The following is a 27588-nucleotide window of genomic DNA, read 5'->3' as shown; positions in this document are numbered from 1 at the left end:
TCCAGTCAGAGAATATCTATGCTGAGAGTAATGAGCCTTTAGAGCAATGCGAAAATTGACAGAGGACTGAACGCAGCGGATGTGTTCTGGAAGTTTGTTCCATTCCACAGATAAACTGAAGAGAGGGGATTTAAGGAAATGGGCGCCAGAACGAGGTAAAACTATAGAGGACGGGTGACGACAACTAAGGGATACATTGAATTTGAAACGAATTAGCAAAGACGGAAACTGGTAAAAGACATGATGAAAATACAGCAAGGACAGAATCTGACGACGCCACTTCAGGGATGACCAGTCACAAGTACGATTAAGAATCTGCTTCGGGGTTTCCCACTCAGGAGGGTGCCGGGTCTTACAAAGCAGATATGAACGAGCAGCAACGGCTTGCAGTCGGTCTAACGTAAGCGAATCTGAATGGGATACGGCGAATGACCAGACAGGGACTGCGTATTCTAACAGTGGTCGTACGTAACACTTGTAGAGCAAATTCACGGTTGAAGCAGAAAGGAAATGGGCCATATGGCGCAACAGAAAAACACGACTGCGAAACTTATGGGTGATAGATTTTATATGGTCAGAAAAATTTAGTGAAGGAGTGATAGTCACGCCGAGATGACAGTGGCTATCACCTTTCTGAATAGGCACACCGTTCATTGTCAAGGGGGATGACGGGCCGGGGGCTAATGCATATTTTTGAAAGGGTAGGTGGACGCATTTACTGGTGTTAAACGTCATGGCAGTAGCTGATGACCATTGACAACACTTATCAATGTCAGTCTGGAGCAATGCATGATGGATAGGAAGTGAGGTGTTTGCTGGAGAAACAAGAATTAAATTAGAGTCATCAGCAAAAAGGGATAGGGTACTAGAAGCAGGGGCATCAGGAAAGGAGTTGATGCACAGGTTAAAAAGAAGCGGGCCGAGATGGGAACCTTGGGGTACGCCAGCGGTGATGGGCAAAGGGTCAGAAAGAGTTTGGCCAATGCGAACGCAAATACTACGATCACTGATGAAGATCACTGATGAAGTCCTTCACCCAAGAACAGGCAGAAAGAGAACACCAACCTGAAACAGATTGAATAACTAAATGATGACTAACTCTGTCAAAGGCCTTAGAAAAATCAAGGAACAGCTGGTCACAAGAAGACTTAGAGTCAAATGCACGCGAAACAATTGAGGTAAGCTGTACCAATTGGTCAACTGTTGACCTCTTTCGACAAAAGCCAAACTGGCTGGAACTGATAATTTTATGGCTCTCAACAAACGAGTAAAACTGACGGCTAATCATAGACTCATACAACTTGGCAACTGCATTTAACAGCGATATAGGACGGTAATTGACTGGGTGAGAAGGATTACCTTTTCCCTTGAACACAGGTACAACAACGGCAGATTTCCACTCCCTGGGCTGAGTACTGGACAGCAAGCAGCGGTTGAAAAGGGCGGAAAGAGACTGTGACGTGACCTCAGCTGTTTCACGGAGGATGCGATTGTTCAGCAGTCCAGCGGTTTTACGTTGAATGGGAAGTCTGGATAGCGTGTCAAATACGGACTGCACAGAGAATGGTTGTATGGAGAACTTCACAGTGGACGTGGGTGTTAAAATACCAGCTGAGTGCAGGTCAGGTGTTAGCAGTGGCGCCTGGCTGTAGCTCGCAAACACTTTGGCTAGGAGATTCGTCTTTTCCGTATTACTCGTGGCTGGGTAGGCTTGGTTGTCATGGTAGAGGTCAGGGATAACCGGAGACGGGCGATTCACATTACAAAGGATCTTTGCTTTGCGCCACCATGTACGAGTTCCATGATGCTGAGCCATGTCTCTCGCCATCCTCTCGTGATAATGGCGTTTCGCCTTCCGGAGCAAGGAAGTAAGACAGTTACGTGAGAGTCTATACGCTATCCAACTATCTGTAGATCCGAGACGTTTGGCCTTGGCGAAGAGGCGATCCCGAAGCCGCCTCTGACGATGGTGAACAGCAGAGTACCAAGGCTTGTTCGATGGAAATGTGCTTCTCCGGACAACGGGAACAAACAACGATACAGAGTCTTCCAGCGCTGTGCGCCACAATGACCAGGCCTCATCAACTGTTTGCGCATTTTGGACGGCATCTAGCAAGGGTAGTTGCCACACGTGGTTGTTAAATGCTTGCCAGTCCGTGTGGGCAAAGTCGAGCCAGGTGTTTTGTGCAGAAGATATTTGGGCTGTGGAGCCTGCTGATCGGTTGTGGACGACATCGAAAACTACAGGACAGTGATCAGATACCGGTGGGAGGATGGTGAGATGGGAGACTGCTATTGGAGCATTAGTGATAACTAGGTCGAGTAGTGATGAACTCTTACCACTTGCGGAGTAGCGGGTAGGCTGTTGATCCACAAGTTGCGATAAGCCCAGATCATCCAGGGTGTCATACATGCATGTACCAGCAGGTGTATCAGGATCGGATGCTAGCCATTTCGAGAGGCGAGCGTTAAAGTCGCCAATGACAAATATGGAAGCTTGAGGACAAGATATTGATTGAATGCAGGTCCGGAGTGCGCTGCAGAACTGATCAGGTGGCTGCCAAGGAGGACGGTAACAACAGAACACAAACGTGGAGTTGGAGCGATGCTCTAGTTCTATGCACACGATTTCAATGGTTGGATCAGCAGGCTGAAGATCTGGACGATGTTTGGTAGCATGGGAAATGGAAGGGTGGAGGAGGAATGCCACTCCACCTCCACGTCGCACGGTATTGTTGTGACGGTCATGCCGGATAATTTTGTATTCAGCTGACGGTGTTAATATTGAACTTGTGATATCAGGAGTCAACCAGGTTTCAGTTATGCCCAAGATATCTAGTTGAGATGTGCAGAATAAGTTTTTAATCTCATCAGCCCGCTTCAGCCAGCTGCATGCGTTAACTGTGCAGATCCTGATACTCGACGGAGACTTCATATCAGGAATACAAGGTGAAAAGTTGAAAGTCAAAGGGGGCGGTTGGAATGGTGGAGCAAGAGGGTTCAGTGCGGTCACTTGCGATTGTCGGCCGGGAGAGAACGGGGCTGCATTTGGGTTAAGAGTAAAAGCGTGTGGTGATGTGGGAAAAAAGATGGGTGCGTGTGGATTCAACATCACAGTTTATGATTTCTTGGGGAGGGGTGGGTTCTTGAACTTCCATTCTCGTGCTGTTACATGCTCGGGCCAGAACTCGTTTTCCAGAACATTTCTTTCGTCATGCTCAGCAACTGTCAGATGTGCGTACAACGTGCCGTACACTGTTCTGGAGGGGATCAGTCTACAGCCAGTAACTTCCACATTCTTCTTTCTACAGTACGCAACAAGATCATCAGCACTGCAGTTGATATTGATGCCCCCAACGAATACAACTCTGCGTGCTATTTTCTTACCTCCACGCAGATCTGCGGGCTTCCTGTGGCGGTTGGCGGCTTCACGTACGATCGACCAGTCGTACTTGGTACTGACAGGCTTGTCAGTAGTACGACTGGCGTTGCTTGTTCGTGGTGCAGAGAGGGTACGACTAGCGTACGTCTCGCCTGGAGCTGCGGATTCAAGCCCTGTTGGTGCAGATGCGGGTACTGGTACACCCGTGGCGGGAATGTTTGTAGCTGCTCGGTACGAGTACTCATCCTGGAGGCTGTCGAGGGCGCGATTAGAGACATCGATGGGCTGGTGGTGTTGTGTCAGGGCGCGAAGCTCCTCTCTGAGTTCTGCAATGGCGGCATCTTTTCCTTTCTCCTTTTCTAGAGAGATTTTTCGTAGGTCGGAAACTTCTGCTACCAGGTTTCGGACCGTCTCCATCAGGTCAACCATCATCTTCGTTAGCGCAGTAGCATCAGTACTGGTACATTCACATCCTCCTGCCTGCTTTGTGACCCTGTGTGTGTCGATCTGATCGTCCAGTGGTTGCAACTTTCCCCTCAGGGCGCCTACCAATTGCACTCGGCTCAGGCCGGCCCATTTGACGTTATTGGCCTTTGCCAGTGACTCCAAGCCTTCACTATCCAAAATTCCGAAGTCAATGGACGCCATGCTCCCGGTTGGGGGAGCAAGACGTCAGACGTAAAAAACTCGCAACCACACTCGTCAACGAGTACAATGTAAATATAGGTAGCCTGCATGTAGCATGGCATATTCTAATACAGTACCTGTGATTCAAGATCTTGAACACTTCTCTCCAAAGCAGCAATCGCAGCACGACTTGACTCCAGGTCACCATTGAGCTCATCAGCATGTGAACGCTCTTTCTCCAGGTCACGGCGCAGTGACGAGAAATGCTCTTCAAGGACGGACACTTCCGTTTTTAACATTTGCACCTGTTGAACATCAAAATCACAGGAACCAAAAGACAACCAAGCCTATTCAAAATTTTCAAATTATCATCAGTTCCAGAATGAATGTAACATCTAGGAGCATTCAGGCACAGTGCCATGAAAGTAGAGACAGAGTCGTGAAAACATTGGGAGTTAGACCTTGCACGGACAGCCGGAAATGGTTGAATCCGTGAAAGATTTTACTTGCCTGGTGTTGTTCTCGCTCTAGTGCGCTCTGTTGACTCTGTGAGCGCACTTTGGCTTCATCAAGAAGAGCCTGCATGGAATCCCTTGAACTCTGCGCTGAATTCAGCTGTTGTCTGTACAGGTTCATTTCACTTTCCAAATGCTGGATCTGAGCAGCAAGCCGTATAGACAAAAGGAGAAGGTAAACAAGAAGTGGGACCAAGCTAATTTCAGTCCAAGACCAAGCCTGGGGGGGGGGGGGGGGGGGGGCTATTCCAAAATAGGCAATTTGGTTACCATGGAAAGGATACCAATGTTTGACTTCACAAATCGATAGATTAACCCTCGGTGACTGTCTTGAGCATGTTTGGGATCTTCAGTCTTTGATCACATAATTATATTATAATTATTAGGTCTCCACACTAGTACGATCTATCCTAGACTCGTTATCTCACGTACCAGCAACCCTTGCTACCTCTTAGTTAGAGAAACTGCTAAAGAACTCCAAGCCATTCCACTGCGGGGAGTACACAAGCGCATACCTTTGCTTTTGCAGCAGCCAGATTCTGCGTCCCCTGCTCCACGGTCTGACCAGCATCCGTTAGTTTTTGCATTGCGGCTTCACGATCACGAGAGCCAGCAGCCAGTGCCTTGTCCTTCTGCTGTATTTCGGATTGCAGCGTTTTGATCTCAGCCTGTAGCAATGCACTGGTGCGATGCTCTTCTTGCATGTCACTGTTCAGTTTGCGTAAGTTTTCCTGGATTTCATTAGTTTGGCCTGAAGATAACACGCGGATGACATTCAGAAAGAAAGACATTAGCTGCCAAAGTGCCATAATCCAAAAGACAAGATGGAGCGGTTCAAGTGAACTGTAAAGTTGTGTTGCTGCGTGTTCCCCACACTGTTGCAAGTGTTTTCTGAAAATGGTTTTGACAAATGTGGTCTTGGTGTATTCCTCTCGCCAAGAGCTTTCCAGTGAGCTCAAGATTGTGAACTTTGGCCTTGGTAAAGTAACATCATGTTCAGAAACAATTTTAAATATACATGTGCACGAAAGAATTGGCCAGAACACTGTGGTCAACAAGTTCACACAATACTACTGACTACACCATTCTGTTTTGAAACACAACTTGCAGCATCATAGGAAGTTTCCTCCTTACCCTTTTCTGATGTGATCGCCTTTTCAGCGTCCATCAAGCTTCCCTGCAAAGCACTGATCCTTTGACGCAGTTCAGACACCTCTTTCTCAGCACTAGCTGCTTGTCGCTTGGCTACATCAGCTGTAGACACGGATTTCTGCTTGTCAAGGACCAACTGTTGTATTTCTCTGCAGAGATTCAAACGAATCGTTGGTATGAGTTAGAACGCTGTGAGCACATCAGCCATTACAAGAGCATTGCAAGCCTTATCTAATGCCATACAGAACACTATGCATGTATTCTAAGCAACTGCACCACATTGGGCTTATAAACCTGCCCACACTATTCAATAAAAACTCCGATGCTGAGCCAGTAGTAATATGTAAAGAGAAAAAGACCTATAAGTTACTAATTATGGCTAGCAGTCCACCTAGAGCTAGGTGTCAGGTTGTCGAATGTCTCAATATCCTTGCCAGTTTTGCGCCTTGTTGTCGCACTATCTGAATGTACAATTATCTCGTTACCTTGGTGGACTGTTAGTCATAAATAGCAACTTATAGGTCCTTTTCTCTTTACACATTAGTCAATCTTCTGTCAATTAACTGTTTCGTCGAAAACCAAGAGCATGGATGACTTACTTCTTCATAGTGCCTTCCAGCACTTGCATCTCCTGGATTTTAGTCGTTGTGGCTTCTCGTGCAGTTTCCAGCTGGTGTGTAAGGTCTTTCTTCTCGGCTGCCCATTTCTGAAACAGAGAATGGCAGTCAGGGATACCGACATTGGAATATAACACAAACCTGAGATTAGACCTAACCCTGCGTTCCGTAGTTTGCTCAGCACAACACCCACTGCATGGAGTACCATAGCCCAGTTAACCGACACCTTTTGCAAAGATCCGACTGACTTATGAAATAAGTGCCGAGTAGCAATTGGGTTGGAATACCTTCTACACGCTGACATTTCGCTTGCCATCTTGTAACTAGTGGTAAATACTGAGTGTGGACGCACAAGATAATTTGAGTTGACCGAAGTACATTCAGAACGCATCACAACAGCATCACACACATCTGCAAAGGCTCTTTTCAGAAAAGGAGGAATAGATAACGAAACGAGTTTCTTATCGCTTGTTATTCGTACTAAGTGTAGTAAATTTCCTACGCTAACTCTATTGCCCCAACAAGTAAACAAGTAATACCACATTTGAGGCTAAGCAGCATGTGTTATGAAGCAAATACTAATCCCCAGTCAATGCAGTCCCCTCAGCAGCAGTCCTATCATCCGTGATCCATGATCATGATCATCAGCATCAGCATCAGCAATAGCAGCAGCAGCAGATTGAACAGAAGGTTCCGACCTCAATTGCCTGTCGCGGATCGCCGCCGGGCATGCTCTTCAATGCACTGTCAGCTGCAACAAACTGCTCCGATGCTGTCTCTTTCTTCCACCACAAGTGACGAATCACCTTCACAACATTGAGAAGAGCAGAAACGGATTCCAGGATTCATAATGCAATAGAAAAAACAGGCAGACTTAGGCTAGCTAGTGGGTTCAGGAATCATTGTAAGCTTACCATCATATCAATTTATATGACATGTAACTAATCATAAGCACAGTGCTCTAAAAGTACAACACTTGTGCATTAATGAAGTCTTTTTGTCAGTCAACGACGAGGATTCTGGTGAGCACTTCCAATGAAAGGCAAGATGAGACGGCCTTTCCCGGAAGTTCCAGATGCCGTGGACATAAAACTGCAGCTGCAACTCCTATCAAACGTGGAGTATGCGGAGCTTGTCCTGCACATGACACCCATGGATTGTTGAGTGTGAGGTCAAGCAAAAGGTTACACCGAAGGCATGCCTCCTCTCTATCTTGTTGCGTGACAGAACACAGATGAAGATTGGTCGAAGCCCCTGACTTCGCACTAAACCGTCAACTTGGCTTTCATATGTGAGAAAACAACTGACAATAAACTTGTTTCAATCATAATTGTTATTTTCACATTTCTTCCTACTTCTACATTGCCATGTCACTGTCTTTGTCTGTACTGAGCTCAAATTTTGGAATCTCATTTCCATGGCACCAGGCTAGGAGAAAAGAGCAAAAATGGAATATTGCCTATCGGTGCGGTGTACAAAAAGATACAAAAGCTAATACGCCATGGCCAGTATCGGGATTCATATCTGAACAATCGATAGTCATATTGCTACAGCGATTGTTGCTATAGTGAGCCAATAGCTTTCTCTTTCACCAACATAATTTCAATAGAGAGAACCGACCAAGAACTGATCGAGTTACAGTCATGATCTTCCAAAAAAAAAGGAAATCCATCAATACATGCACATCAAATGGAAAACAGGCGCAAGAGCTAGTGGACAGGCAGATGGTACATATTTGCGCCTTTATGTGGCTGAGCTCACCACCTGGTACAAATACTCATCCTACAAAAGTTCCAGAAGAAACCTTTGAAGAACACTTGGAAGAAAAGGGGGAGTACCATCTCACCTCATCTGCAGTAGCTTGTGTTGGACCAAAGCCTTCGCGCTCCAATGCTTCAATGATGATACGCATCTCTTCAACATGCTGATGGAAGGATCAAGCCAACACAAATACAGAATGCAAAGAGCATGTCTATTGGAGCAAATGTATCATGAAGGCAATTTCGAAGATCAAGTTTTCATTGCGCAACTCACTGACATATCAGCTTGACCGTTCGGGCAAGGTACATTCGTTTTTACTCTCTTCTTTCTTTCCTGCATACACTCGCATTCTCATAATCACAGGTGTATTATACCCACTTAGCACAGCTAAGCCACAGTACTCATAGACAACACATAACTACGTAAACTCTCAACAACCACCAGCCTCCTCCACAAGATCACCAGCAACAACAAACTAATATAATTATAATATAGTCCCCATTTGTTTACGTTAATATAGAGCTCAAAAGCATTATCATTTCACTCAATCAATATAGCAATCAACTCCTACCTTTCTAGAGTCAGCTCTATGAGCAGTCCATCTGCCGAAACTGTACTGCATTGCGGATCCTTGGCGTGCTGACGCCTTAGATGAGCTCTTCGACGGTGAGAAACTCCTTTCCACTTCTTCACTGGCATTTGGTCCCTGGGCGAGTTTGCTCTCGTTTAGGTCGTTGGATAGCTTGTGGATATCATCCTCATGCTTCCTTATCACATCTTGCATGCGGTCCGACTCTGCACGCATCTTACGCAACTCCTGCTTGTGAGACACCTGAAGAGAAATCAAACATCGCAAACAATGCTCACAAAAGTGTAATACAATATACAGTAAAAATGTTGCATCAGTCAGCATTGTGGGTGGAAGAGAAAGAGAGAGAGAGAGAGAGAGAGAGAGAGAGAGAGAGAGAGCCATTATTGCTACCAACAGTATAAACTACATTGATTAGACGACTACGCAGCTCAGCATACAGGTTTAGGCAGCGAAATTTTAATGCCGCTTTTGATGAGACATGCGACTGCAATTAGAGTGGTACTCTGAACCGACACGACATGATATATCATTTTATAATTTTGATTGAAGCCACAAATGACGTACACAATACAAATTGCGCTTTGTCCACCACACTGGTGAATGTACCCTGGTTGCAATTACAAAACAATTCATGGTGCGGTTCATGTACAGTCAAACCTCTTTAGGATGAACACCAAACGTCCGATAGCTTTACTCCACAATAACGGGAGTTCTTCTTCTCCATGTTGTACACGAAGTTATATTCAGTGATCCATACAATAGTTATCTTCTCCTAAAGCAAAAGTTTGTCTTCTCAGTGTTTCAGGTTTCACTGTACAATGGATCCAAACAACTTCATTTCAGAGTCACATAGGTAGATTGCAATATTGGGTGTAGCATTCTCGAACAATACCTGCGCTTCTAAAGTTGTGCGAATGTGCGTTTCTTCAAGGTCAGCCATGGCACTTGTTTTCTCATCCTTCATTGCCTCCAGCAGGTTCTTGTACTTCTCCAGTTCAGACTGAAGTCCGGTCACCTGATAGTCAAAACAGTTAATAAGGAGCGACAAAATAAGATAGTCACGTGAAAAAAATCTAGCAAATCTAACAAGATGCAGCTACAAAAGACACCAATCTCGAGTAATATGTGTTGTGCTCCTGCTATTGGTTTCAGCTATAATTATAGTTTTACAATGAAGGCAATGTAAGACTCTGATCCAGCACAGATATATAGGGTCCACGCCCTCAAAACAATGTAAATGCACGTATCAAAGTACATTTACGCTGGTGTTTATGGTCCTGTTAAAGTTGGTGGATGACTATTTCCACACACACACACACACACACAAACACACACACACACACACAACACACACACACACACACACATACACACACACACACACAAACACACACACACACACACACACACACACACACACACACACAAACACTACACAGACATACACACACACACACACAGACATACACACACACACACACACACGCAAACACACACACACGTAAATACACACACACACACACACACGTAAATACACACACACACACAAACACACACATGCAAAAACACACACACAGACACAGACACAGACACAGAGACACACACGCGCGCGCGCGCGATACACACACACATACATACCATACTTGTATTTGGTGTGCCTACATGCTTACATCAATAGGCCTTCCTGAGTGATCAACCTGAGTTGTTGTCGACTTCAAGGACACAATTTGACGGTTGAGGTCATTTGCAGCTTGCTGTGCTTTGACCATCTCTGCAGCCTTGTTCTGTATGACATGCTGGTCATGCTTCCGCGCCTCTTCACTGTCCCGTAGAAGGCCCTTCACGACCTGAAGCTCACTCTGTTGTAAGAAGAGCAAGAATGGCACATATCAGCATAAATCATTGAACTCGTAACAAACAAGAAACAATATCTCTAAGCCCTCTTGGACATCCATGTTTCGGATTTTGTTGTTTGATTTAGTGATAAAAAGTATCAAATGTAGTGATAGGGAGGGCAGCTACACACCAGATGCCTCCTCAGCTCTAAGATGCCGAATGATATCCACTCCCGCCATTCAATTACTTCTCCGTTCATTTCCTTTTTGCTTTACCATTTTCTTCTCCAGTCGCCCACATCACCCCTTATGGGTGAGCACCACGTAAATTTCAAAAAACAGACAAAATTAATATGCAACATACAAATCACAAGCATTAATTTTGTGCGTGATTAATTTGAGCACCTCACCTTCAGAGCTGACACTTCTCCTTCATAGCTGCGTTGCTTTCTTTTCTCTTCTCCAGAGACTTCTGAACGAGCTGCAACAACCTCCTTGCGTGTAACTTCCAACGAAGCTTCTAAAGCTTCAATCTAATGCACCGGAAAGCAAGAATAATGAACAGTGTCATGATTTCTGGACTCCTCTCCTAACAATCACAGTCCCGCTCATCACAATGGTCGCTTATCCGGCTCCCAAACCTTTTATAAAAGCAAAAGCCAGTCAAATTGTTACTTCTGATTAACTTTCGTGCGTGAAATTGTAATGGTAGGATAGAGGAGACTTGTAAGAGAAACTAATCCAAAATACTGGAACCATGCCAGGCAAAGCAGACATCTTTGAGTGCATAACAGTAACAGCAAAGGAGTGCTAGAGTTTAGGGTTTAAGGGGAACAGTGTGTTGGATGCGGCAATGGTTTCACTGCTGTGCCCAAACTCCTGAAGTTGGAAAGCCACTGTACTAGGGAGGTTAAGTCCCACATAACGGATACGGGAACGTGGGTGATACACGTAAAGTTCATGCAATGGACTCCCGTTCGCAATGTTGTTTTTAGTCACACGGAATAAACAAAAGCATGAAGCGAAACGCCCAAACTTGGTCAAAGACGAAGCTTAGAAGTTCATCGAATATTTTGATTTCGTGCTTCGGAAACTTCTTCCGATGAGCACCCTCACAGCTTGCACAATGCGCTCCATTCTGATTTTCACCCACAGGCTGGCGGAACGATGGTGAGCCTCCATACACGGTATGTCGTGAATCAAAAAACGGCTATACGTGGGTCACTGAGTATCACGTGGTACACACACGTAAAGTACACACGGATTACATGGGACTAAACCTCCCTAGTATCAGTAATACTATGTGACTGAGCCAGGCCCAAAAACATAGTGCCAAGTCATTGAAGAAAAAATGGCTTGAAACCACTTCTGGCGTAACAAGGTTGTACATCCAGAGAATATACGTATAAACTTACCTCTGCCTTCAGAGTGTCTCTTTCCCTCTCCACCTCCCGTTTCTGCCGCTGTGCCTCTTCAACTTCCCAGTCTTTCTCGGATATGATCTGCCTTTCTTTCTGGGCTACAGCAAGGCCTTTCTCTTGTTTCGTCTTGTCAGCCGTGTGCACGGCAGCCTTGAGCTGTGACTCGAGCGACTCAATAGTTGCTTGAAAGTTGTAACAAAAATGCAGTCCAAACATACATACCCAGGGGATAAGAACACACATCACGTGAAACAATACAGACACATATTTCCATTCACAAAAGCAGTCCTCACTTCAATTTTCGTGCCTGGGAAGTAGATTTCCTGATGTTGTATACAAAACTCTGCTTACACAGTATCATACAGTGCCATCAGGATTATTACCAGTTCCTCTACAATAGTACAATAGTACAAACCTATAGACAGAGAGAGAGAGAACAAAAACAATAGGAAATCAAATTGTTGCATCACCATGATCACACACCACGTGCTTGTCTCCCATACCTGGCATTTTGGAAAGCTTATCACTCAGCATCTTCTTCTCCGCTTGAAGTTCAGCAATCTGCGCTCTTGCTCTGCTCATTTGCCGCTCAAGAACATCCTGATACATAATTGTGTGTATTGATACAGCAAAAAATACAGATAAACTTGCTCCTGATACGATCATGAAGAAATCACACTCTTCCAGCAGTAACACAGACCATGCATAAATTCCATTTTTCTGCAGAAAATGCCATGATTATAAATTCCCACCCATGATAGTGCAGTGCATCACATAACCTACAGAAATGCCACGACCAGTGTGCATCACACCACACACACACACACACACACACACACACACACACACACACACACACGCACATACGCACGCACGCACACACACACACTAGGGAATGCAGTTTCTACACCACAGGAAGCACATGAAGGATCCGAGCCGTCCAGCTTACCCTCTCGGCTTTGACAATAGCTGCACCACTTGTTGACATGAGACTGGCAGTTTGAGGATTACCGGCAAAACCATCAGAGTTATTCGCCATGCCAATCTTTGAATCGCTATAAGAACTTGTTAGGCCTCTTCGTGCAGCTTGTGGTGATGAATAAGGATGTGCTGGCGAGGGCAGTCGAGCAGACGCCAGGGCTGGATTGCTCAAACCTTTCAAGGGGTTGCTACCAGCAGGGTCTGGTCTTTCGTTCGAGCCCACCACTGTCCTGATGCTGGCCTCTGCACTTGTGATACCAGAGTCATAGAGGCTGGGTGATACTTCAGATTTGGAATGATGCACTTTATCACCTGCACAGCCAATCACAGGCATAGATCCTCAAAATCTACTGCGACAGAGCCAGGATCATCATGCATGATAAAGTGTATGGACAGCAGTTCTTAGCTACCGCGTAGTGCATGTAATTTTACAGGTACTAACAGTTAGAACACAATATTTCTGTACATAGTTTGTGCGAGGTTCTTTTTCTGCCTTCATGCATCTTCATCTGGTAAAAATATTTGTTGACTGTGTATGCATCATCCATTCCGTCATTCTCGTGCTACTTATCTCAACATTTCTCTACTCGCATAGTCCTTGGCTCTACACTGTCCTTACTTTCTCCACTCCGCATTCTTCGCCTAGCAACATACCTCTTACTCTTCGGGAAACCACTAGGTCGAGTGAACGTCAACTTTGGTGGTTCTCGGTCAAAGAGGAGTGAATGGAAACCTGGAAGAATCCAGAGTTCTCCACCATCTGGTCACTCTAAAAGCCTGATGATACTGTCCTTATCGCAACTGCCGTTGCTGGTCAAGGCCCCAAGGGTGTCATCATTCCAACAAAGGGCACAAGCACAGTAGTACATCTATCTCTGGATAGCCTTACCTGCAAAGTAATCCATTCCTGTCTGGCTGTAGTCAGATATTTGACTTTGTACATCACTATCACCATCGCTAAAGTCACCCAGGGTGCGCGATGTGTTACTGATGCTGGTGCTGACTGGCATTGAATCTAGAGGCAACAAAAATGTTAACATACATGCATATACATGGGCACATACATGGGCATATGCATATACACACAAGCATAGAGAAATACACAAACACATACGCACATACACAGGCCCACACAAATAGTACACACAGACACACAACAAGTTTCCTCTTTCACACACGGAAACACTTGCCCGCATTCCGACACTCTTATCAGAACAAATCGTTTAAGAGGCAGATAGACTCCAGTTGAAGAACAGCCATTCACTCTTCACCAAACAAGTCCTTGGGAGGAATCATACGGTGGGATCTTGATGAGACATACACACATCGCACATATTATACAGTTGAGCACTCTTACGTGGGGCGGTGCCTTTGCTGTTTGCGTTATGCAGAGCTCACTGACTTTTCAGTTTGAGCACTCTGGCAAGGTACGTTCGGGCCTGGTTTAAATCATTGCTATCAGGTTATCAGGTTCGGCCTCCTTTTCTCTGTGCTGTGCCACAGATTGAGTACATGTAGCATCATAAGTCAATAACTCTATGCTGGAACTAACCGGTTTTCTTGGATGCATTTCTCTTTTCAGATTGAGCCGCACGACCAGCAGGTGGCGAGCGTTCCCTCGATGGTTTGGTTGTTTTATTTGACCGTGGAATACGCCCAGGTTTCTGATCTTTCCCTGGGGCCTTGCCTAGCGTTCAGCAGACCAGACAACATGAACACATTACACCACAGTTCATCCTCGGCAGAACAATAAACAGTGCACCATGGCTAAGGACCTGAACAATGGCTTGTGTATACGTGCGCTATACATGACCGTCTTTAAACAGATTAATTAGTTAGGGAAGGGAAGAAGGGAAGGGAAACGTCTGGAGAAAAAAACTGATTGTCACCACAAGGACTCGAACCAGGGGTCTTCGCTTACGGGCAGCGATGCTGAGTCAATAAGCTATGGTGTAGTCGTCATCCAAGCAGTGACTGTTAAAAACAATTTCATTAGACTTCGAAACTGAAGCTTAGACTGGAGGGACGCAGCCCTCACTGTAACCCACACACTTCACCTACAAACTAGCACGTGGTCGGGCCCCCCAATACATAAAATATTCATTAGGTTGGGGAAGTTAGAAACAGGAAAGGGGTGAAGATAAATTGACTATTTTAACAGAGTTGCACTAACATCTCTCCCTGCCTCACGAGTGATGTGATGTGAATGCAATGCGCACTCAAATGAGCGCAATGAAAAAAGAAAAAAATCTAGGTTATGCTGAGGGGAGAGAAGAATTACCAGCAGCTGCAACATATTTTTACTTCTTTGTGAGTGCGATTCTCCAATACATGTACATACACAACATTTGAGCAACATTTTACAGACCTCAGCATCAAGAATTAGACATAAATAATTGCAAAAAAACAGAATCTCGTAAGAGGATGAAGATGTCTACAATGAGATTAGGTGCTCACCGTGAGATCCAGGCTTTGGCTTGGGGATCTTCGAAGGGCTAGAACGCTTGTCACTCATTGTAGAATCCAGTGGAGGAAACTCACAGTCATATAAAACTTCGGACTGAGCATAGGGTTGTGACCTACCCTCAGGCGAAGGTGTGGCTGAACCGTCACTTGGCTCGCTGACTTCAGGCACAGGTGAATAGGCGCTGAAACTGTACTTCCTCCCACTTAGTTCAGGGGCTGGTGTGTTGTAGGGTGTTCGTGTGTCTGAAGAAATTGTAAGCAGCAAAGCAAAATGAATGATGGATCTGAACTAAATCATCCTTCCTTCTCTCTCTCTCGCACTCACACATTCTCGCTCTCTCCCTCTCTCTCTCTCTCTCTCTCTCTCTCTCTCTCTCTCTCTCTCTCTCTCTCTCTCTCTCTCTCTCTCTCTCTCTCTCTCTCTCTCTCTCTCTCTCTCTCTCTCTCTCTCTCTGTCTCTCTCTCTCTCTCTCTCTCTCTCTCTCTCTCTCTCCCCTCCCCTCTCCCTCTCCGTCTCCGTCTCCGTCTCCGTCTCTCTCTCTCTCTCTCTCTCTCTCTCTCTCTCTCTGCTTTGACATGACTAGCAGTTAGAATAGCACTATTATTAGTATCAATAGGTGATCGTACGTTCTCAAATTGACAGTCATCTTCATACTACACTACACAATGCACATGCTAGGTGCTGACTCAACTCTTAAACGGTCGCAGTTGAAAACTTCAAATCTGTTGAATTATCTTATTGCACAGTACACAGCACATCTACGCGGATGAAAGTGGGAGAGTGAGCTACGCATACATCTAGGTCAACAATGGGAATATCTTCAATGCCACATACCATCATTTTCATAGTATCCTGGACGGCCACCAGTAGAGCCTGAACAGAGCACACAACCAATTCATAGATGAGCAATGAGAGACCTTGTATTACAAAATCCGGCGCTTGAATAATGGATACGAAAACGCATGAAATTTCCTGTGTTCCAAGATATACTAAATCTACACATCGTAAGCGAACAATCCATCCATGGACGTATCCACAACTTTCTTGTATGTATATTTTATCCCTTCAACAGATACGTCCTCTTTTTGCCCATTAATTAACCAAAGAAGACAGGCTCAGTATATGGAAACATCCGAGAACCCTTCCTTATAGATCACCAAATGCCGTGGTTCTTGCATATGGGCAGTAGAAAACACTTAAAAGAACTCATAACGTATGCACCCTAACAGGGAACATATAATGTGAATGAGAACATTGAGAACACGGTCGGTTCTCTGTACTTATCACTTGAGATGTGCTGTAGGATGTGCTAATCACACCGTGATTTGTATGAGAAAAAGCCCATGCACTGCAGGGGTTCTCACCTGCTTGTCCGGCGCTAGACGCCACCAAGTAGCCGTACGGCTGTAGAACATTGTGAGGAGAGGAGAATCACGGTTAGAACACCATACTTGTAAAGTCACTCCGCTACTGCAGTGTGAGCATGTGTGAATTATTTCTACCCCAAATCAAGCCGTACACACCCCAGTGCACTACAGTAGAATCCCGCGGATAAGCCCATGGCCTTATCTGTTTCACAAGGACGTTTCGGTGGGCTTATACAAGAACATGGGCTTATACGCTGACACCAACATTCTGCTATTGAAAGGTACCAAGGAAGTGAGAAGTACATTTGCTGAAAGCCACTGTGCAAACAAAAACAACCGATGATTTTGTTGAAATGTACCAAAATTTTTAAAAAAAACCTACATGTACTACGTGACCCGTGTACATGGTACGACCAAGAGTCCTACGACTTAGGCTGTGTCTACATGAGGCGTTTCAACCCGGGTTGAGTTCGACCCGGGTCAGATTTCAACCCGCCATGTACACAAAATGAATGGCGCGTTTACATGACGCACTGCGCTTGACCCTGGTTGAAATTCCGCCCCGGGTTGATTTCAACCCTCCCCTAAGGGGAGGGTTGAAATCAACCCGGGTCAAGAAAATCGTACAAACGTACTTCTGTGTGTATCTCGCGCCAGGTTTGAACAGCATTGCACATGCAAATTTCGCGCTAACGGATTCACGTGATCATACAGGACTCTAGAAGTGGACTTTTGGCGGCATATCAGTATTCGGCCCGGGTCAACTGTCTTCATGTAAACGCTCACCTCTTTTGTCTATCGTACGATAGGCGGTCAGCCTTTGGGTCATCCTAATAAAGTTATTACTATTATTACAGACTTTCAACCCGGGCTGAACTCGACCCGGGTTGAAATTTCTCATGCAAACACAGCCATAGGCCCATGGGCTTGTACGACGAAGCCTTGTGATGTTCAAACTTTCCCTGCGCTTATGCGCGAGCATGGGCTTATACGCGGGTGGGCTTATTCGCGGGATTCTACGGTACGCAGGTTGTGAACTACTTGCCACAGGCACCAGCCTGCATCCAACCAGCACTGTTTAACCAGACACCACTCTTACTTCTGTCAGAGGCTGCTCTAAAACAGCGGCAGAGGTGATGATGAAAGATGTGAATATATTTATTAGAACACAATCATGCAAAAACTTCAAACCTAGTTTTTTTGTCACCTACTAAAAAGCACCTCTGTTCACCTCACCTCTTCTGAACGTTGTGAGTACGCCACATTCGTCCTCCCAATGGGCATTTTCGTCAAACCAAGAGTCAAAAGAAGTACTCATAGCTCTAGAGAAATAAACTTTGAACTTCTTCCCAGCTGAAATAGCTAAATCCTTCCGGGTGGAGTGCTTCTTCACTTTTTTCAACGAAAACTCTTTGCACACAGCACCTCCACCACCAACAAACGCCCACTACACAATGACTAAGTCAATGCATGATGGACCACCTAGTGACACTAGGCTGGAGCGGACAGAGACTGTGTCATTCTCTATTACAAGCACAAACTGTTCATGCTTATGCGCGTCCTGATACCTCCTTAGTCTTAGACACAAGTAAGTATTACTTATTTCTAAACACAAACTGAGTACTAGTACAGTAGTGAGTTGCAGAATTCGGTGTCGTCCATCAACTCATTGACAGGTTAGGGTAAGTGATGGCCTGGATTTTTCTACTTTCTGTACATGCAACTCAACATCCCCGCTTCCCTAGCCCTGTTCCGTGCTTTCACAGCCCACAAATGTTCTAAGAGCAGTACGTAACTGAGCAGTGAATGTGCGTTGGCTATAACCAGCGTGCAGAACGATTGCACCGACATAGCGATTGTTACTATTTTACGGATAGTTAAAAACAGTCGCACGTGCAAAACAACAAAATTTAGAACACTACAAAAAGCAACTGAAGTATTAGATACTTACTTGAAAGAAACAAGGTGCGAAAGAAAGGGACAACAGCGATGGAAGGCCGCCACAAAAATCCTACACGCACTGCACTGATGAGCACGATCGTGTACCTCGACTATTTTCAGAAGGACGACGTCAAGACGGCTTACAACAAGTAACTATTAAACTTTATCGTTGTGGTGACAGCTATTTTGCCAAGGCGAGTACACAATGTACTGACCAGAGTCTGTGCATATTATTATTATTTTTATCTAGGAAGGAAGGTCGGCTTCGAGCTTCCACTACTATACTACTATATGCACTACATACAGTCATGTAGTACAAATAATTAAATTATTTTTAAAATGTACTGTCGACATGTCGTGCACATGGAAATCCGGTCGCACGTGTAGTCTAGTAGTAGTAGTACTAGTAATCCTGGGGCTTGAAAGTGATGACGTCAAAACGGCCAGGGAGTAGTAAGTTGACATCAGATTTCTATTTTTGGTTCCACTAAGGTGTGACTTTGCTATTGCCTAAGTATGTGGGTGCATAGCAACCCACTCATGTCGCATGCAGGTGTGACTTTTATTTCACCACCAGTTGTAACCCCGCCCCCAGTAGCCAAATCAGTCAGTTTCACTGGCTACATCACCATGCTGTGGGTAAGACCGCTTGAAATGTGCTTGGATCCATACAAAAACTGGATCCAAGTGGATCCAGTTTTTGAATTTTTGAAATTGTTGCTATGCTGTGACGTAGCACTTTCAAGCCCTTATATGCGCGATTAGCGGCCCAGGGCGCTGGCCAAAGTGGCCATGCGCTATGCGCAGCCGTGGGTAAGCAGTTCACACCACCATATGTACCAGGGCAGGGAGTAGTATTTCACTCCGACTCTACTCCCTGCAAGGCTGCAGGCCTGGTTCACACAACAGTCATGCTGCACAGCCTGCATGCAGCCCGCGTGGCGCTGGTCGCACGCTGTTCCACATGTTATGTATGTTCCCACACTACAGACAGTAATCATGACTGTACTCTACTACTACTACGTATACCATGGTATACAGTAGACCTACACTAGTACAGTACGCGCTGAGGGCGCCGGGCCGCCGGCCCAGGTCAATCCGACTGGATTTCCATGTCCACGACACAGTAGATCTACTGAGTCTGTACTCTGTAGTACTGAGCTCAGTACTACAGTAGTCCATGGTAGTCTGTGCTACACAAATCATGTCTCCAAAAAGTACCGACCGGTTTTGCGTTCTTCGGTCATTTATCGAACATAAAAAAATGTCTGAAGGATCGGAACGTTCGTTTTGCAAGTCGAACGTCATGTCATTTCGTGACCTGCACTGCTGCAGCATCAGCAACGTCCTGTCCGGTGTTCCCTTTCTTGCTGATTCCAACGAACCTTTGATCGCCCAAAGAGTCGAGGGCCAAATGTGCCTCAGAAGAACAAACTATATAGCCAAGTCAAATTGTATGCGTATCGCCTCGTCTTTTCAGCCACGCGTACACAGATGATGATGAGGACACTGCAGGCAAAAGAGAGTAGACAGGCAATGGAGAGGAGCAATCAAAGGTAGCTGACGGTGCTGATGTCGCCGAAGACCTGCGAAGCCATGCCGAGATAAGAAACCTCTTTGAATAAATCACGCGCTAGCGCTCTTCTACTGTCGTGGACATGGAAATCCGGTCGCACGTCTGTCATGTATATAGCGGTCCCAGGCCAGGGCGCTGGCCATGGAGCCGTGAGTAAGCGGTAAGAGCAGACAGTAGAGAGGTTAAGATGCACGTTATTGCCGACGTGACGTGAAAGTAACAGTTCAACTCGCGTTATTTGGCTCGCGCGTTGGAAATCAACATGAGTGACCAGCAGCTCACGTCGAAATACATATTTGGAGTTTTGCGCCGAATTTTGACGTGAAATTGCGCGTCACGTCGGAAATAACGTGCATCTTAACCTCTGTAGTACAGTAAGATCGGGCGCCGAAGAACAACTCGCCGAAGAACACCCAGGCTGGAAAACCGGCAAAATTTAAGAACAGTCCAGGCTAGAATTATTAGATTTAAGAACACTAGATCTACATTGTACGTACATGTAGATCTACATTGTACATGTATGGGAGGTGAGTAGATCTACATGTCATGTACCCGTGTAAACAGTAACTGCTACATGTACAGTCATTCCCATACGACACCCACTGCACTAGTTTAGAACTACATTGCACTACATGTACATGTACATGACAAATGTCATGACGTCACCCGACTCGCCGCGCGCGCGCGCGTGTGAATAAGAACGGTCTGGCTAGAATCAAAAATTTAAGAACTTTCCTAGGCTGCGCTCGAGCCCCTGCGTTCTTCGGCGCCCGATCTTACTGTATGTGCTGCAGCGCAGTGGTCGCATCGGATCAACATGACTTTGTGCACTGCCTGCAACGTTTTGTATGCGCTGAGCTCAGCGCGTACAGAACGTTGCAGGCAGTGCACAAAGTCATGAGGGCGCCACCCCGGTCAATCGACTGGATTCCCATATCCATGATTGTACAAGAAAATTCTTTCCGCTTTTTCTGAACAAAATACATTATACCGTATTATCTCTAATATAAGCACAGTCTCCAATAATACTTAATAGCACGTCTCCAATAATAGAACACCTTTGCCTTGGGGCGGCATTCAAAGAATAAAGTGCTCCGTCTCCATTATAAGCACACTGTCTATCGGTACCTGGTAAGATGCATGTACCGTATTATTTCTAAAATAAAGTTCCAGCGAAAAACCCCTGAAATGTGTGTGTCTGACATGAATTTGGCATGGCAACATGCCTCTGAAATGAGGTTGAAATAATAATGGAACAGTCTCCAATACAGGAACGTCTCCATTAATAGCACGGGGCGGAGGTACATTGAAAAAATAAAGGCCCGTGCTTATAATTAGAGATAATACGGTATTCGAGTGCATTTTCGACCTCGCTCCCACGTGCCGATTTCGGAACGCAAAACCTGACTTGTACACTTGTCTTGTACCGCACATGATTGTATGTCCTTGGCTGTTGCAGTCACGTGGAGTACATGTACCTAGCAGCAATTGACCATGCAATGACCTGTCCGGCGGGGGGATATCCCGCGGCAAGACATAATGAGGTTCGGGACTTGCTGGCTGTCCGTGACGTGTCTAGGGGCGTGGAGGTGGAGCCTGTGCTTCTGCGGTATGATGGCGAGCACCTTCAAGGTCAAACAGCTAACCGTGCACCAGACGCCCGTCTTGACACCCGGGCTGGCGGCTTCTGGACGAGACAGCAGGATACCTTTTTCATATCCGGGTCACTCACCAAAAAACCACACCTCTCGCGCCAAGAAGTCGTCAGTCAGCTCCAAACCCATGAGAAAATGAAGAAAAGGCAATATGGAGAGCGCATAACAACAGTCGACCATGATAAATTTACGCCCCTGGGTTTCTCCACCTCTGGGATGATTGGCAGGGACTGTTCGGTGTTCCTGAAGACCCCAGTTTATCTCCAGAACGCATCATTAGAATTGCTTCAAATTTTCAACATGGCATCATCATGTTACTACTGAAGTAGGATGATGTTGAAAAACAAATACTGGCAAAAATCAAACCAAAAGTGAGATAAGAGAAAGTTTTGAGAAAATCCGGTGCACAAAATACAGTCGAGTACATACAATGTACTTGCATGGCTACTCCTATACTAACCCCCCCCCCCCCCCCCCCCCCCCACACACACACACACACCAAAACCACACTCAGGAAGGCTTCAAATGCAGTGCATGTTATTTTAAACTTTTGTGATTTTTGTGTACAGCTTAATTCTGTTCAGTGGAGATGAGCAGCGTGAGCAACAGAGTTTTGTCACAATGTATTGGCCCATGGAAGACCCAATGCATTTGGACTTAAGTCGCATACAGTGGAGAAAGAAGCGGTGCGATCCGAATCCAAGAGATTTCGGAACTAAGGACGATAACGGGCAGGTATTCAGACATTGCCCAGCAGAAGTAGAACACTAAAACGCACTAGTTCTGTAGTAGAACTGAGAAGTACACTCCATTATCTGGACACTAACAAACTACACAGGTGTTAAAAGACAAGCGTACACTTAGTGCATGGGCAAATCTGAAGCTCTTGTTCAGCAACTATCCACAAAGATCGGAGGTATTGCAAGAGGGTTAGCTGGGTCGTATATTCCGTCATAATATGCCGTACCACAAGCGTACACGCCTAACATACACAGCTTATAGCAAAGAGCACCGAAATCAATGCGGCTGACAAACTGACGGCAACTGTAGTTGAACCTGAATAACACACACATATAACGACAGAAAAATCGAAGATAGACACCATGAGTGATTTGGATTGATAATCAATTGTGGATCATGATACAATTATGTGTAGATCAAACAGAGACAACAGAGTTGGATTAGGGGACAAACTAGAAATGAGCCTACCGTAGAGTCGCGCGCTGAAGAACATGGAGCCCAAGAACGTCCAGCCTGAAATACTAAGAACGCCACAGCCTAAAGCTAAGAGCGGCGGTGTTGGTTTTCTGGCAGCTTGTGGGATACATATGATCCAGTACGCACTGTTTCTAAGAACGTGCTATAAGAACGCAGCCAGATTGCCGAAAAAATAAGGACGTCCCAGGCTAACCCCTTGGAAACAGCGTTCTTGGGCCCGCGACTCTACTGTACTATGGCAATTACGGTAGATTGTGTAGCAAGTACAATTAAACTGCTATGGAAAACCATGCATGTGGCGTGTAGGCTGCACACATCCAAGTGTGCTGGAGTCTAAGGCAATCGCAACTTACCACTCATTGTGTTTGGGGCTAGTGTTGCTGCAATCAGAAAAAGAGAATTCATCAAAACTATGAATTATAAGGCTAATTCCAATCACATCTAGAGACTGCTCCACTCAAAACATGAGGAAATCAGCCGAAGAAATACATGTATGTGCCATGTACATCCCTTCTTCGATAACAGGAAGAAGCTTAGCTACAGTAAAACCTCTCTTTTAAAGACAACCACTCGAGGGACGAGAAAAAGTGGTCACCTTGGCTAGATGGTCTCCTTACCCAGGCTCAGTGGGCCACGTGACCATATCCACAAGATTGTACTGTTATTATGATCAGTGCATCACACTGCTCACACCTAGTACCTATGCTACTATAGCACGAAAGTTACAAGATTAAAAAATTGGTTGTGAGCAACACTGGCTCACACTCAAATCACTGCTTTTCACCAGAAAAATATTATATTTCAACGTTACGTATAGATTATAGACCGGTTAGGAGGTCTATACAGGATATATAGACCGAGTAAAAGACCGAGGTCCCCCGAGGTCTTTTACGAGGTCTATATATCCTGTATAGACCAACTATGAGGTCTATAATCTATTTATCGTGTTCTCCACGCAATAGTTTCTCTTCATATACGACATATCCTTGTAATTCTAGTATTATACTATAGCCTGTACCGCATTGTACGGCATTGCAGAATCAAGGTCATTGTTTAAACTAAGTTCAGCATCGGTAGCACAGTGGTTGGGTGGTAAGGAAGAGTGACTGAGATTCACATGGTTGTGGGTTCGAATCCCATCTTGTGTATTTCTGCTTTCTTCAAAAATTTCTTTTTCTAAGTTGGAGAGAAATTTCTAAGTCCAAGAAGTTCTAAGGAGTCAAATATAAGTAGTCAAATATATTGTGTATTTGACTAAGCAGTCAAATACGCGATATATTTGACCGCTTAGGTATCAGGGAAATTAGTGGGGTCAAATACTAAGAAGGCGATAAATGATTGTACATGCAATTGTTAGATTGACAGCATGAAACAAGGTGGAGGACACTGTGTTCGAAAACAGTGACCTTACTACAACCTTCCGCGGTTGGCAGAGCCCCGGTCCCTGCGGACCATTGTTTCATGCTGTCAATCTAACAATTGCGTGAACTACAACAAGGTTTATCTAATGCTAGTTTACCAGTGTTGGATTCTATCATAATGATTGTACATGTATGTGCCTGGAGGCCTCAGACCTGTCAAGTGACGTGCATGCACCATGTACATCTACACTTCCTGCACTGATGTGTAGATCTACTACCATGCATGGTGCACAGTGCAATGTGCAATGTGTACAATCATGTACATGTACTATCAAAGTGCAACGCGGTCGAGGGTGAGTGGTCGTATGTCGCGTTGAGCGAGTGGTCACCTTATCTGAGCTGTTTTGAATGTGAAATGCGTCCGTGACAAGGAAAAGTGGTCGCCATGGTCGAGTGGTTGCCATGGTCGAGTGGTCGCCATATCCAAGTGGTCGCCATATCCAAGTAATCGCAATTACAGGTTTACTGAACACCATCAGTCACCTCGTCACTGTGCCTGCAGGCTACAACTTTCACACCAAGGTTCAACTCAAAGGTTCAACTCGAGTGACAGAAACGCACCCAAACAGGCTGTAAGTTGTAGCCTACGGGCTGGTGACCAGGTTACTGGTGTACGCACGAGCACGTGACCACATACTCAACCGTGTTCGATTGAGAATAAGGGCCGAAAGCTGCATCGCAGCCTTCTCGGACCAAACCAGTCGACTCAGCGCCCAAAAGACTACACCATATGGGCTAATCACGGTCATCCGTGCTTTTATAAAAACGAAATAGCGCTTTTATTGACATTTTGAATACAAATCTCCATCTAGTAGGGCGCAGCTACCCAGTTTCAGGTGGAAGTGGCGAGCTCGATTGGGAATAAAGGAGAAAGGGAGCATCTCAGCTGCCTCGGACCAAGACCATTCGACTCAGCACCCCGAAGACTACAACTGGTGAAAATGTGATTTCAGCCTTTGCTTCCCTCTCAAGTTTTAAAAGCAGGACTGCACTTGTTTTTTATTGTTCCGAGTCAAAGTGTGATATAGCATAAAAAAAAATTAAAAAAGTAAATTATCGTATCCGTTCCCGAAGGGAACTCACGACGGCCGCTAACACCCGATAAACCCTAGCGGCAGATGCAGCGCCTAACGGTGGGGGTGAGTGGGTAAGTCTCACAACCACTGGCACAAGTGCCGAAAGCGACCCCATTAGCTGCATCCATGTACCCCTTGTGCCTGGCCACAAGTTCCCAGTTGACTGTGGGTAGCAGCACGGCTGGAAAACCGCTCATATAGCATAAAGTGCACCGAATACCGCTATCATCATGGGCACCTTTTAGGTATTGTCATGCAGGTTCTCACACGCAACGGGAACACTTCGTGGTAGTAAAATAGATATTTCGCAAACAACAAAAAGACAACTCTTTCTCTTCCTTTCGAAGAACCGAACTCATTGCTTGCCGAGCCTCATCGAAAAACCAACAAACTCTGAAAAAGCCCTACACTACACTAGTACGGGATTCAGCGCAGAGCACAAAATAATCATGAGTCATTATACAATGCATGCAGCGTAGCCGTGAAAACTGGTGAATAAAGAATGCCGTAGGTTGGCAGCACGTGACCCGTCGTACCGCAGTACGCGACGGCGTCGCGGCTTAGAAACGAAAGGAAACACTGCGAGAAAAGACAAAACGAAAATACATGTCCCTTTGCCAAAACTTAGAAGAAACAAACAAAATGCGACCAAGAATCATTTTGAGAGCCAACGTCAATACTCTTGTGCAGATGTGCAACTTCTTGTCTTGCACTGTGCAACGCAAGAAACAAACAACCCACGAAATGACTCGTGAACTAACTGTAGGCTAAATCACTACATGTACGCGAAATTGCGTTCCAAAATAAACGGAATTTCTGAGACATTTCATATTTCACATCCTGAAGGAAATATTGAATAAATAGTAAATACATCATAAAAAACACATGGCCGCGACGGCCTTCCCAACATACCCCCCTCCTTGATACATCCGTATCAAAGAATGAGTAAAACGAGAAAAGAGATCGAACTGACTAAAGATGGCGATAAGTCCATCTAAAACGTGCGTACGGACTGTCAGCCTTTCACAACCGGACATAGCCGTACAACTGACCTGGTTACCTGCTTGCCTCCGACCTGGAGCTTAGCGACACGCACTCTGCCGTCAGAACCAGGGTAGACCTCCAACACCCGTCCAAGAGGCCACCTGCCACGGGGGGTATCAGCTGACACAACGAGGACGATGTCACCAACACTGAGATCCGGGTACTCTTTCCACCACTTGGACATCCATGCTGTCACTCCAGAACACGACATTCTCCATTGCGATGGCGAGAGTCTTGGCTACGGACACACCAAGACGACATCCGATGACTGCTCTCATTAGCTCGAGTCGGGGGATGCTAACAGCTGATAACGGCGCCACTTTGGCTCGAGCCATGACGAATCGACTGGACCTCGTACCATCCTGGTACACATGACAGAGATAAGCGACTGCTCCATATGCATCTTGCGAGGCATCGCAGAATACATGTAGCTTAGTCTCCACCACCTCTTCATCGCGTTGAAGACACCGGTGAACTCGGACATCCTGGAGTGCATCCATGTCGGCACACCACTTTTGCGCCTCTGCGCCTAGCTCTGGCGGCAGAGAGTCGTCCCAGTCAGCACCTGCTAGCCACATCTTCTGGAACAACATCCGACCAACTATGGTGAATGGCAGTACGAATCCGATCGGATCAAACAATGTGGCTAGGTTCTTCAAGAAAGCTCTCTTGGTGACAATGTCTGATGGCGGCTTGACATGAATCAGGAACTCGTCTTCCTCCGCTCGCCACTTAACTCCGAGAGTCTTGGTCGTCGGCAGGATTCCATTAGCGAGGTCCACTTCCTTGGCTCGGTCCTCCTCGGGGACTTCGGCGAGCACCTCAACATTGTTGGAAATCCATTTTCGCACATGCATTCCAGCGAGACCCCACAGCGCCGTAAGCTCGTGGTACAGCTGAATCGCTAGCTCTGTTGACTTTGTCGAGTCCATTGAATCGT

General features: G+C 45.7%; 2 protein-coding genes across 3 annotated transcripts in view; both read right to left on the bottom strand.

Moving 5' to 3' along the window:
- LOC135827434 (restin homolog) overlaps nt 1-18107 on the bottom strand; it is a 49938-nt gene extending 31831 nt beyond the window's left edge. Inside the window, exons 1-20 of the mRNA XM_065339938.1 lie at nt 17954-18107; nt 16715-16754; nt 16185-16223; nt 15341-15592; nt 14436-14570; nt 13773-13898; nt 12852-13195; nt 12406-12502; nt 11897-12084; nt 10892-11014; nt 10317-10505; nt 9539-9661; nt 8626-8886; nt 8140-8217; nt 6992-7099; nt 6276-6382; nt 5659-5825; nt 5040-5275; nt 4520-4666; nt 4147-4314 (exon numbers count right to left, since the gene is read on the bottom strand). Of these exons, the coding sequence (XP_065196010.1) occupies nt 4147-4314; nt 4520-4666; nt 5040-5275; nt 5659-5825; nt 6276-6382; nt 6992-7099; nt 8140-8217; nt 8626-8886; nt 9539-9661; nt 10317-10505; nt 10892-11014; nt 11897-12084; nt 12406-12502; nt 12852-13195; nt 13773-13898; nt 14436-14570; nt 15341-15592; nt 16185-16223; nt 16715-16754; nt 17954-18001 (2976 nt within the window). The 5' untranslated portion in view covers nt 18002-18107. The remainder of the gene's footprint in view (nt 1-4146; nt 4315-4519; nt 4667-5039; nt 5276-5658; nt 5826-6275; nt 6383-6991; nt 7100-8139; nt 8218-8625; nt 8887-9538; nt 9662-10316; nt 10506-10891; nt 11015-11896; nt 12085-12405; nt 12503-12851; nt 13196-13772; nt 13899-14435; nt 14571-15340; nt 15593-16184; nt 16224-16714; nt 16755-17953) is intronic.
- Nucleotides 18108-22409: 4302 nt separating this feature from the next.
- LOC135827421 (ferric-chelate reductase 1-like) overlaps nt 22410-27588 on the bottom strand; it is a 43390-nt gene continuing 38211 nt past the window's right edge. For both annotated transcript variants that reach the window (XM_065339917.1, XM_065339926.1), the window contains 2 exons: nt 23461-23487; nt 22410-22945 (listed from right to left, as the gene is read on the bottom strand). In XM_065339917.1, coding sequence (XP_065195989.1) covers nt 22872-22945; nt 23461-23487 — 101 coding nt within the window. In that variant the 3' untranslated portion in view covers nt 22410-22871. The remainder of the gene's footprint in view (nt 22946-23460; nt 23488-27588) is intronic.

The sequence above is a fragment of the Sycon ciliatum genome, chromosome 1, assembly GCF_964019385.1.
Source record: "Sycon ciliatum chromosome 1, ocSycCili1.1, whole genome shotgun sequence".
Lineage (NCBI taxonomy): Eukaryota > Metazoa > Porifera > Calcarea > Leucosolenida > Sycettidae > Sycon > Sycon ciliatum.
This window is presented reverse-complemented; position numbering and strand designations above follow the sequence as displayed.